Genomic DNA, 12,395 nt, shown 5'->3' on the forward strand with positions numbered 1-12,395 from the left:
TAATACACCATCATAGGACGTGGTGACAAAATGGGTCACATTCAGTCCAAATGTAAATGGGTGAAGACTCCCTTTGAAGTCAGCATAGTGGCATCCCCATAGGCCAGGGCTGGAAATGGCCCAGTGGCTTTGTTCTGGTGGATAATCCCATCCTTTCTCACCCCTTTGGAGCTGAATGGCTTAGGGGGAAAAGAGGTGTGGAGGCATTCTTATCTGTTTTGTCAGTGGCCTATATTTTTCCCAGCTGCACACAGTTTTTAATTGTACCCAGGTAGAGAAACTGAGGCCATTTATTGACGAGGGAGAATCCAGGCCATTTGCCAGCTGGGGAGAAACCAGTGGGAATGGTCATTGGGGCAGGGGCTGGTAGGGAATCTGCCAGTCTATAATATGGAGGAGGTCTGGCTGCCATTACCTAGGCAAGCAGCTAGGCACCTTAGACTGTTCCCCTTGGCAATCCGTTCTCTAACCCCAGAATCCTGCACCATTTGGTTACTCGGCCCCACCCCTTGCCATGGGTTATTGCTCACAAGTCGTGGACTATGAAGCAGCACTTGCTCAGGGGAGGGGAGAGAAGAACCACTGGTATCTCCATTGGGGGAGCTGTCTGGTGATGTCACACAGGCTGGTGGCAGGAAGAAGGCTCCTCTCACTCAGGATCTGCTTTGATCTCATAGGAACTAATGGCAACAATGGGCTGGAAATGAAATGAAACAGAGCATGCTGAGTAGTTCATGCGTACAGCAGTGATGAAACCTCAACTCTGGGGCCCACATCCTGCTTCTTCCCAGCACCTGCCTATCCTGATTGCCCTGCTATAAAGGCACTGTACCTGGGAACTTTACCCCAGGCTTCCCTCCATTTTCTCTCCCTCTTCTTGCCCACTGTCTGTGTAATGATATAATATATGTGTCATGTATTACTCAGCCACTTGCTGTCTGTGCTGTGCAGAGTTCCAAGCAGGGTACAGCCTGTGGTCAACAAGAGAGACAAAGCTGGAAATGGAGCTGTGTGTGTCTGTAGTTAATGCTATTTTGCTTAATAAAGATCCTCTGTTTTCCCATTCTGTCTCTCTTCCCTTTCTCTTTTATTCAGCTGCTGTTTAATTACCACATCATCTTCAGAGTTCTGGTAACAGATGGCTTTGCATCCAAACACTGTCAGAGAAATGGTGAGGCACAACCCCAAAGTTGCCGTGAACAGTGAAATGCCCCGCATACCCGTGCAGTAGACCTAGAGAACAGACCAAGGACAGAGAGTTACAGACAATTCCCTGGAATCAACACAGAAATGAGAGCTAGGAAAACACAACTACATCACCACATCCATCCCCACAGGCAGTCTGTGGGGGATGGTCCCCTATACTGATGCAATATCTTCTTAAGAGCTTCATCCAGCCCCCTTTAAGTGATGCCTGTGACTATGGGAAATATACATCATTGTGGAATTCCACTCTGTGTGCATATTTACTATTAATAGTCATCATTCATTTATTAGTTATGCAGCACCTAATAGGTGCCGGGCACTTTACAGGATTATGATTTAATATTACAATAGGGCCTACAAGCTTGGGACTCCATTGTGCTAGGAGTAGATTATGTGAGATGGTCTGTATCCCAGAGATTTTACAGTCTAGATAGTCAAGACAGGCAAAAGCTGAGAGACCGGAAGGACTGTTATTCCCATTTTATAGATGGGGAACTGAAGCACCAGGAGATGAAGTGACTTGCCCAAGGTCATACAGAAAGTTTGTGGCAGACTGAGGATCTCAACCCAGAACTCCTGGCTTCCAGATCAGTGCCTGAACCACAAGATTTCTTCTATCCAGCTCTCCTGAGTCCTTTGCTGCACTAATACTGACAAGCAGCTTCAGATGCACATTGCATAAAGCCAGTAGAATGGTTTGAAAACACAGAATGATAAAAGATTGAAATAAAAACCAACTTGATTTCTAATAACCCCCAATCCAAACGCCAACCAACCTATTCATGTCAGATTCACTGAGGGATATCCCACAGATTTCCCCGACATTTCCAATACAAATTGGGGTGGGGATAGAGGGGAAAAAAGGAGAATTGAGCAAGACTTTGAAAAAAAAACCACTCATAATTCTCCACAGATTTCCAGTGGCAAGCGCCTATCTTGGGACATTGGATTGCTAGGACAGTTTCCCAAGGTGCGGGATGGAATCGCCATTACTTGGATGGCTGAAGTTGAGACCAGATCTCATTCTAAGATAGATGCTGTAGTTCAACCACAAGCTATTGGGTTGAACTGGGTGAAATTATTGGGTAACATCCAGTTATTGGGAGAAGGAGGGTGATCCAAGAATCCCTGGCTCTGCCATCAATGTCCTGCATGATCTACAGCAAGTCACTTAGCCCCAGATCCTCAAAAGGTATTTAAGCATGATGGGAGTTAGCCTTTCCCATCATCCATACATTAAAGCATATGCTACAGCCGTGGGGGCAGATAAGAACCCAAGACAAAACATTCTCTGGCCATGCTGTGCAAGAAGTCAGACTAGATGATTACAATGGTCCACTCTGGCCTTCAGCTCTATAGCAATTGAGGGGGTGGAGCGGAAGCCCAGGAATAAAAGAAGATGGAGACTGAATTCCCCCGGATCATATACCTCCCCCAGAAAACAGTCAGTGGCCTCCCAAAACAAGGCAGGGCTGGGCATGGGATTGCGGGCAACCCACCAGGATCTGATCGCGCACACGGCAGTTCTGGACCTGGTCCTGGTAGTCACAGTAGAAATCGAGGTAGGAGAGCAGATCCCTCACGTAGAGGAAGTTGATTGTCACGACAACAGCTGCGGCAACAATCTGGATCACTAGGCAGGCTTTCACCTGGAAAATAGCAGCGCTGTAGGCAATGCTGCTAGGGACCCCTGTGTTACCTGAGGGGGCAGGGGAGACAGAGAGGAACAGGATGGGTCACTCACCAGGGCCATGCTAGGTGCTCTGTCAGCAGTGATGGCAATGATGCCAGCCAAGAATAACTGTAGGGGAAGAGTCAGAGCACAAGAGGTAATAGTCAGGGCGTGGGGGGCTACTCAGCACTAGGGCTGGCACTGCAGGGCCTCAGCAGAGCGGCGGGGAGGGGCAGCAGGGATAGAAGGGGACTATGGGTTGGAGTTGAGGGGCACCAGCAGAGCTGTGTATATGGGGAGCCCAGGGCTGGGACAGCAGGGGGACTGTGGGTCGGGGTTGAGGGGCATTGGCAGAGGTGGGTGCGGGTGGGCCAGCAGGGGTAGCTGAGACAACTCGTTCTCTTACCAGGACTCCTGGGAAGAAGTGGATGCCGATGGCGTCTGTGTAAGCACAGTTGTCGATGACGAAGAGGGTTCCAAAGGCCACCTGCAGCAGCCCCACCGCCACTAGCACCGCCTGGGAACGAGAGAGGCTGCAGCCATTGGCCAAGGGGCTGGGAGCATGGCAGTCACAAATAATGCCCAGCAGATAGCAATGCGCAGGGATGACGCCCCTTGGAATGCAGAGACCACAAGCCAACCTTGCTGAGCCAGGCTGGGGGGGCCTTGGCGCTGATAAACCACATAGGCATTTGCTTCCCCTCACGCTTCTGAATCTCAAGCCCTATCAGAAAGGAGTCTGAGTAGCCCTATGGCCCAGTGCAGGGCCCTGAGACCCAGAGCACTCAAGACCCTTAGATGGGCGACTGGAGTCCAGGTGGCAGAGCTGTAGGCCTGGAAGAAGACTGGCTTCTCCTTATACCCAGAGCAGGTAGTGGCTCTGCTGGATCCCCATCCACCTTCTCCCCATCCCCCAGGGAGCCACCTTCATCTCTGGGGGGTAGGGGAGGGCAAAGGAGTTGGACGTCCATGGCCCACAAAGCCAGGTCTGGGGGCTCTGCCCCCCGGGGGTGGGTGGAGAGAACAGCAGGGAGGTTAAGGCAGGGGAGACACGGGAAGAAAGCCCCAGCTCTGTGTTCCCCTGGGCAAACCTCACCCCAAAGACTCTGGGCTGCACCCCAAGAAAGCTGTGCAGCTGAGATTCCAGCTCCGGCATGGCAGCTCCTGGGCGTGGTAACACGGATCAACCCCTTGCACGCCTGCGAACGAGCCTGCGAAGGAAGGAATGGGGTAGCGTCAAGCTGAGGAGCACCTGGAGCCCAGGGAGCCCTCCCCCTTGAGAAAGGCACCCCCAGGAGGAGAGGAGACCGTGATAAGGGCACAGATTTAGGGGTCCCAGGGTAAGAGACTCTATTGGCTAGGGGGAATGAATGGTAGGGGTCCTGTTCTGTCCCAGAGCATCCTTTGTCCCCCTCAGGGCAGTCACCCCTCCACTGATCCAGCCCCAAACTCCTCCTCCCATCTACTGCCCTCCCCATTGCCCCCTCGCCCACCCAGCCCTGCCTGTGACCCACATCTCCCTCCCTACACTCACCTGAGTTGCTCTGTCCTGGCGCAGAGCTGGGCTCCAAACTCCCAGCGCGGGTGCTCATCACCAGCTTCACGCCTGTTTTTCCTGTTGCTCCCCAAACCCCCCACCCCAGGCTGATCCAATCCCCTTGTCGCATTGGAGGCCTGCCAGGAAATGTCCCAACCTCCTGGGGGACTGGCGGATGTTCACCACAGAGAAAGGGCTTTCAACACAGCCCAGCACATGCTGCCCTCTGCAGTTACTGCGTCCCAGGCTCCCCACGCAGGGGGAGAGCAGAGATGGCCAGGGGCCTGTCAGCTCCCAGCCAGCCCAGGGAAGGTCACAGCAGCTCAGGACCAAGGGGGGGAGCCCATCGGGAGGCCAAGCCAAACAGCTTCCTGTGGGGTTCGGTGGCTCCAGGGGACGGGGACAAGTGGCTGCAGGGTGGGTGAGGGGATCTGCAGCTCCAGAGGGACAAGAACGTGTTGGGGAGAGTCACCAGGGAAAGACATGTCAGGATGGCATTGCCATTGAGATAATGCCCCCCCCACACACACACCACCTTTCCGCCCTCAGGGAGAGATTAGCACAACCACCTGGAGAGCTGCCCCCCCCCCCCCCAGGATGTATCCACCTCCCTAGCTTCCCCAGCTGACCCCAAGCACCCCATCATCTCCCCACAACCATCCACCCCCAGAGGTGAGCACCCCATTGCCCCCCACAATCACCCCTGGAAACAAGCACCCCATTGCCCCCACACACCCCTAGAGGTGAGCACCCCATTCCTCCCTCTCCCCCCTCCCACACACACCCTTCACCCCTCTGGAATAGTTGCTCAGACATTTGCACCCAGGCTGGTAATTTTGTACTGAGGAGGCAGGGGCTGGCATTGTGCCCATGCCACAGTGCCCCCTCCCCCCAAACCAGCCACGGGGCCATTTCCTGAGTCCACCCCGCACCCCCTTCCCCACCCAACACACCTCCCAGCCAGACAAACACCCAGGGCCCAGGCAGCCTCCTTGCTTCCCCAACAGATTTCCCCATAGACAGCGTCCTTTCTCTGTGGCCTGCCAAGAGCCTCCCTCCCACCTGTCTCAATCCCAGACCTTGCCCCCTTCAGGCCAGGCGGCACCAGCAGAGGACTCAGCTGGGGGGAAGCTGCTGCAAATGCACATTGATTTACAAGGCTTATCTCTAGGAGGTAACCCCATCACACACACACAACCAGTAAACCTTGGGGGGGGGGGAGTTTGTTTTGTGGTGAGGGGACAATCAATCCTACAAGTGAATGACTACCTCCCTGCCCCCACTGGCAGCCATCCTCCCTCTCCTCTCTCTCCTAGTCCTAGAACAATCACTGCTCCAGCCCCATACACAATTCAGTGAGACATATCCGCACCACCCACTGCACATGTTACAGTGCCCACAGTCACTGCCAGCATGACTCACCTAGAGTAGATTCCAGAGCCAGAAGGGACCGCTGTGATCAGCTAGTCTAACCTCCTACTTAGCCCATGGGACAGCCCTGAATGTATTACTGTTTGGATGTTGTTTCTAAGGACCTGCGCTAATTCAATCTTGATTTAAAAATTTGACAGTGATTGGGAATCCACCACAGCCCTTGGTAAGTTGGTCCAATGGTGAATTACCCTCAGTATTAAAAAAAAAACAACCATCTTATTTCTTGTCTGAATTTGCCTTGCTGCAGCTTCTACCCGTCAGACCCTGATAGAGTCTTTGTCTGCTAGACTGAAGAGCCCTTAATTATCAAGTTTATGTACTCCATATAGGTATTGATTGTATTCTGTCAAGTTAACCCATAACCTTTTCTTAATCTAAGGAAACAATGATGCCCCTAGCTACTGCTATTAGGGATTGAATCTGTAACCTCGGGATCTTAATAGCTGAGTCTCTGCTACTAGACATATAGCAGACTCAAACGTCTAGGTGGCTTAGCCACCACTAGGGGCAGGGGCATGTGGAGAGGTACAGAGTGCTATAATGAGTAGAAATAGTTTATTAATAAATCACTAGACTGGAAGAGCTCAATCACTATCCGGCATTTTCCAATCCTTTAACCATCCTTCCCTGAAACCCTTCAATTTATCAGCATTCTTCTAGGGCTGTGTTTGGGAGTTGAGCACCAGAGACTGTTTGAAATCAGAATCCATGACCAGAGACAGCAGGAATCTGAGAAAGTAGATTTAAATGAGGCTGGATTGAAGAGAGATTCAAAAGACTGGGACTGTTCATCTTAGAAAAAGAGATAAATAAGGGGGAATATACCCAAGGTCTATAAAATCAGGAATGATGTGGAGAAAATGAAAGTGTTATTTATCCCTTCACATAATACAGGAAGTAGGGGGTCACCCAGCAAAATTAATAGGCAGCAGGCTTAAAACAAATATAAGGAAGTACTTCTTCACACAACACACAGTCAAGCTGTGGAACCCATTGCAAGGGATTCTGTGAAGGCCAAAAGTATAACTGAGTTCAAAAAAAGAATTAGATAAATTCATGGAGGCTAGGTCTATCAATGGCTATTAGTCAAGATGGGCAGAGATGCAACCCCATGCTCTGGGTGTGCCTAAGCCTCTGACTGCCAGAAACTGGGAGTGGAGAACAGGGGATGAATCACTCGATAAATTCTCCTGTTTTATTCATTCCCTCTGAAGCATCTGGTACAGGCCATAGGCGGAAAACAGGTTACCAGGCTAGATGGACCATTGGTCTGACCCAGTGTGACCATTTTTATGAAGAATCAACATTTTCCGAAAGGGTGAGTGAGATTCTTTGGTTTTTTTTTAAACTAAAGTTTTTCATTAAAATATTTTAAGTGAAAGATTTCATTTTCATTTTTGAAAGCAAGTATTTGTACAGGGGCCTTCTCTGGAGCTCAGCCCCACCCCCCAAAAAAAAGGAGAAAGGGGGAAAATGAAATACCCTCACTGCCTCCTCTCCTCCAAAATGACCTGACATTTTTCGCTTTTCAAAAACCTAGAGCAGAAAATTCAATGTCACAAGCAGCTTGTTTGGAAGTTATCAAAAGTGATAATTTTCCCACAAAATATTTAACAACCCCCCCATTTTCCAGAAGAGTTTTAATCAACTCTAGTTTACACCCACTTGGAAACACACACACACCCCACAACCTTTGGTTACAAAAAAAATGAAATTCCAGAGCAGTCACATCTCAAATGTCTCCAGCAGGGCTGAGGCAGTGGTGGTAGGAAGGAAGTATAGAATTCCTTTGGAGATGTAGAGTTAAGACAACACTGTGTCCTCCCCTACTCAGGTGCTTTCTGTTCAGGGTGCTTTAATTCTCTTAAAACTGGTTATGAGACACCTGACATTAGGCCAGGCCAAAGCAGAGCTGTGGTGAAGAAGCCAGCTGAGATATTCATGAGCCATAGTGCATTAAAGCTTTACTCTCTATTACCTCACCTCCCCATGTACACCAGCGTGGCTTGTGCATGGTACTGGTGTAGGTGACTGGCAGCTCACATGGACCATCAGGCCCCACGCAGGCTCTGCTCTGTTGCTCATCCCCACAGCTGAACCATGTGTATTAGCTACAGCTGCCCAGGTCTTTGCTTGAACACTCAGTCTCGGTGTGATAGACCCAGCGGCCACATCCCTTCCTCAGCAGGACAATACAGGACACAGGACACCCGGGCCATTAGCAAAGTTCAGTGAGGGAGCCCTGCAGTAGGGAGGAACAGAGGAATCTAATATCTAGAGGAATCCATCTCCCCGCAAGGAGCTGCAACAGATGCAAGCCCCTGTGGATCAGCCACTAGAGGAGAAATGCAGTGCTCTGAGAAGAGGGGGGGGGGGGTTACAATGGTACGTTGCACCTGAGCTTCTCATCATATGTGAATAAAAACAATTAAGGCCCAGGACCCTTCCCCATCATGGAAGGTGGCTAGTCTGTAATTTTCCAGATGGGGGAAATGGAGACAGAGATGGGAGAGTCCCTTCTCATTGGGGCACAGCGAGTACATCGTGTGCCTTGGTTACTGCTTCCAGCTCCACAAGTTCCATGGCCTGTAACTTTCTGTCTTAGACCAGCCCATGTACCCACTTCTCTTGCGAATGCAGGAACTTGTGGGCAGCTGAGGAAGGCAGGAGTTACCCAAGCGCTGTCACAAGCCAGCGTTTACAGAGCTGCTTCAGCACTTGTGCTGTGCCCAGCCCTGCGTAGTGTTACTGCACCGCTGATGAAGCCCTCCAGAGCCTTGGCAGCGCACTCGAGACTGTGCAACATTGCCCCTGTAATAGAGAAAGCTTGGAGCACTGAGCCTTGTGCAAGAGCTGAGGCTTGAACCAGAGGCTGTGAACCAACATCAGGTCATGTATTCAAGCAGATGCTTACAAGTTCACTGTCACATACATGAACTTAGCCCCATTGTTGCTAGTGTGCTAGGCACTCACTATTTACATAAATATATCCCAGCTAGTACAAGATAGGCTGGTTTGACAAGAAAATGAAGAGGGACGTTTTGTTCAAGATATCAGGAACAAGGAGAGGTAACAAAGCTGACATCAGGAGACATGCAAGGTGGTATGTAAGTTCTTTATCCCAGTCCGTAAGCGTGAGGGTACCTCACCTTAACCCTTTGTCCGGCCGATGGGGCAGTAGGAAGTCCCACTGCTGACTGAACTGGTCCCATGGAATGGGTATACATGTGTTTGTGTAACTGTAAAGTCTCTGGGGCACTAGTACTCTGTGTGACTGGGTTGGACACTGAGAACGCCACACTCAGGGCAGACTGCAAGAAATAGGGCAGACAATCCCCAAAAGCTGGATGTTTATTCTAATTAGATTCACCAAGCCAGTAACAAAAGAGCTCCTGCAGCACCACCCTGGTTAACCAGAAGTCAAACCCAGTCCACCTTCAGGCACATCAGCCTGTGGCTCCTATCCACACAAACAGGTCTAATATAGTGAGAGGTTATTAAAAACCCAATTCACCCTATAGGAGGTTCTTACTAATCCCAAAGGATCAAACACTTACCCAAATACCACAGTGTCAAGCAACCTTGAGAAAACCATGCAAATATTTATTAAGAAAAGAAAAGCAGCAAGTTATAATTGGTTAATAGACCAGGTTGGTAGCAGTGATGGAATAGACTGTTGGCTTGCAAAAGTCTCACTGGTAACTTCCAAAAGATCGGCAGGCCCTCAGCCCATAGTCCCAGATGCTCCTTTTAGTCGTAAATCCACAGTCCAGAAAATGAGAGCAGGGAAGAGGCAGAATGGGGATGTCTCAGGGATCTTTTATAGCCTTTGCCATGTGCATGGGACTTTACTGTCCCAAACAAAGCACACAGCCCTGGTTTATGCAAAGTTACTGGCCCAAGATGGACTCCAAGCTCACAAGAACATATCACATGCTCCTACATGTTTTGCTGTATCACAGGGGTAGCCATTGGCTCCTCGCCGTCTGAGGCGTCCACAGGAAAGGCATGCCGGGCAGGATGAGATTCTTCAGTGGCCCATTGAGAGAGTGGAGTGTCCTTACTAAGCCATCAACACATAGCTGTTTAGCCCTGATGTAAATCTGAGGGGTGTCACCCAGGACTATAATACATGTTTAAAATACAAGTACATAGGCAATATTCATAACTTCAGAGACCAAGATGATACATGCATATAATCAAGATAATCATACTTAGCAATTCAAAAGCTTTTCATTGGCACCTTCCATGACATACACAATCAATATAAACACTTTGTACAAAGTAACAGTGATATAAATAGTCCCCTTTCTTATACATAGCACCACACTGTGCTTCAGTGACAATAAACCTGGTCGAGTACCTTCGCTGCTGAACCAAGTCTGTGGTCTTTCTGGGTAGTTCTATCAGGGTTTGCTGGGTCAGCTACCTGTGCAGAGCTGGGACAGCACATGGAGAGAACACATTCACAAGCCAACCGACATCCCCCAGTTTAGCTGCACCCAGAATACGAGATGCTGTGGGTTACCCATCAGGTACCAAAAGGCCCAATGCCCTGGGCTTCCCAGGAGCCAAGGACTTGCTCCAATACAGATCCCGTTAGTCCTCTCCTACATGGGACAGGGTGTATCCAAATTTGAAGGGGAGCATCATTGCAGTGAGTCTGCTCAGCATCCAGCTGTGGAGTGATTGAATGTGGACACCTGGATTTCCATTGCCCAGAAAGTTGGGTGATGCTCAGGGTAAGAGGGCTTGGGGGGCCCTCCAGAGATTGAAACCAGGCTTTACTCAGCAGGAAGAGATTGACACCCTCCCACCCCCTCATCTCCCACTGGTCTCTGCTCTCACCTCCATGGTGGCCCCACACGCTGACAGCAGGTAGTCTAGCTGGAATCTATCCGGCCGAACAGCAGTCACGGCACAGCCAGCCCCCAGCGTCAGCTCCCTGGCACTGATGGGCACGCCGTTCCCAAAGAGATCCGCCGGCACCATGACCTGTAGCCGTGAGCTGCCACACACCACTGACACTGTAGATGGGGCAGAGAGGGGTTAACAGACTCACAGCTACAGCATCCTCCAGACATGACAGCCCAGAGACCCTGTCCCAGGATTTACACCACGCCCAGGGCACGGAGCAGGAGTTCAGCGATTCAGGAAGGGCTGGGTAGATACCCCGGCAGCCCAGACACGATCAGCGTCGCTGGATATTTACATACATCGCTACAAGGCTCAGGGCCATAATTCCAGTTGCTCCCAGTAGCTGTCACCCAGTGTGCTCCTTCCACTCCATTACAAAAGCTTGCGCTGTGCCTGACAGGCCGTCCTCTAGCCATGGCACCTCCCAGGGTCCCGTTACCACATCTGTGCTAGCAGGAGAGGGGAAGTGCCCACCAAGCCCAACTGATCATTCCTGGTTATTGCTGCCCAGGCGGGTGCACGGATATCACCCCTGGGAGCAGCAGCCAGTGACAACGTGGCAAGACAGACCAGCCCAGTGCCAGCAGAAGAATGGGTGAGCAACAGTGATGGGGTTAGAGAATCCATAATGGAGGTCGATGTGTCCTTTCCATCTCATTAGACTGAGCCAGACAGTCCTGGCAGATTCATAGCAGCTGCTGAGTCCCTGGAGCCCCTGTGGTCTGTCTGCACCGCAATTAGACACCATGGCTTGCTCGTGTCAGCTAAATTAGGCATGCAGTACATAGTCTGTGGGGTTGTAAAACTGCAGTGTAGACATTCAGCCTGGAGCTACAGCATCAGGTCCTAGAGCCAGTGCTCCAGCCTGAACATTACACTGCAGTTTTACAAGCCTAAAAGAGCTGCCACAGACCTGCCACAGATGTTTGGTCACTCAGGGTATGTCTGAACTGCGATTAAAAGGCTTTCTGAGTTGCAATGGTCCACTGGAGACATGTAGGGTCTATGGAGACTCAGGCCCCATTTACATTACAAATGCTCTGCCAGTACAGCTATATCACCCAGTACAGCTAGTGTGGGTTGCGTTTATGCCAACAGAAGAGGATTTGGCACCTTCCCCTCCCAATGACATTTGCTAAGCTGAAAGGAGCTCTCTTCTGTTATCATAGCTGTGTCCACACTTGGGGATTTGCCAGCACACCTGGCTAAGGGATGTGAATTCCCTTGCTCCCCCACCCCTCGACCTGGCCCACATTAGGTTTTCAACAGTCCTCAGCCACTCACATCTCCCCCTATTCACACATACGGGCCACTAGGAATCCTAGCTGTTTCAGGAGCTTGGAAACTGGAGCCACAGCAGTGCTAGGGTCTACCAACACCAGAGCAGAAATTCCAGACAGCTGCTTTTTGTCATCTACGCCTGATCGTGGAGGAGGGACCAGGAAGCTCTACAGCAGTAGCTGTAGCAGTTTATATCACATGCCTGATGTGACCAGAGGCACCAAGTTAGCTGCCGCCAGCAATCCCTCAATTCAAGGATGAGCTCTACCATGGATTTACATATGGGTCCGGAGACGACTCAGGAGTTCAATCCTGGAACCACAGATGTGCCTGCAATAGGTACAGACA

At 50.6% G+C, this 12,395-nt stretch overlaps 1 protein-coding gene across 1 annotated transcript; it reads right to left on the reverse strand.

The window, feature by feature from the left end:
• Positions 1 to 1,038: 1,038 nt before the first annotated feature.
• On the reverse strand, positions 1,039 to 4,500 carry LOC137148637 (membrane-spanning 4-domains subfamily A member 4A-like). Its single transcript, XM_067541559.1, has 6 exons — positions 4,413 to 4,500; positions 3,975 to 4,089; positions 3,285 to 3,395; positions 2,951 to 3,007; positions 2,706 to 2,855; positions 1,039 to 1,233 (listed from the first exon to the last, which is right to left on the reverse strand). The coding sequence occupies exons 2-6, from the start codon at positions 4,032 to 4,034 to the stop codon at positions 1,039 to 1,041; spliced, it is 573 nt and encodes a 190-aa protein (XP_067397660.1). The 5' UTR covers positions 4,035 to 4,089; positions 4,413 to 4,500.
• Positions 4,501 to 12,395: the final 7,895 nt, after the last annotated feature.

The sequence above is a fragment of the Emydura macquarii genome, unplaced genomic scaffold, assembly GCF_026122565.2.
Source record: "Emydura macquarii macquarii isolate MOO-44397 ecotype Brisbane River unplaced genomic scaffold, CSIRO-AGI_Emac_v2 contig_670, whole genome shotgun sequence".
Taxonomy (NCBI): domain Eukaryota; kingdom Metazoa; phylum Chordata; order Testudines; family Chelidae; genus Emydura; species Emydura macquarii.

Excerpts from the sequence above, each read along its gene's own strand:
- LOC137148637 (XM_067541559.1), bottom strand. The coding sequence starts at position 4,034 with ATGCCGGAGCTGGAATCTCAGCTGCACAGCTTTCTTGGGGTGCAGCCC. Across the intron at positions 3,008-3,284 it reads ACTTCTTCCCAGGAGTCCTG|TTATTCTTGGCTGGCATCAT; the intron begins GTAAGAGAACGA and ends CTTCCCCTACAG. Across the intron at positions 1,234-2,705 it reads GTGTGCGCGATCAGATCCTG|GTCTACTGCACGGGTATGCG; the intron begins GTGGGTTGCCCG and ends TCTGTTCTCTAG.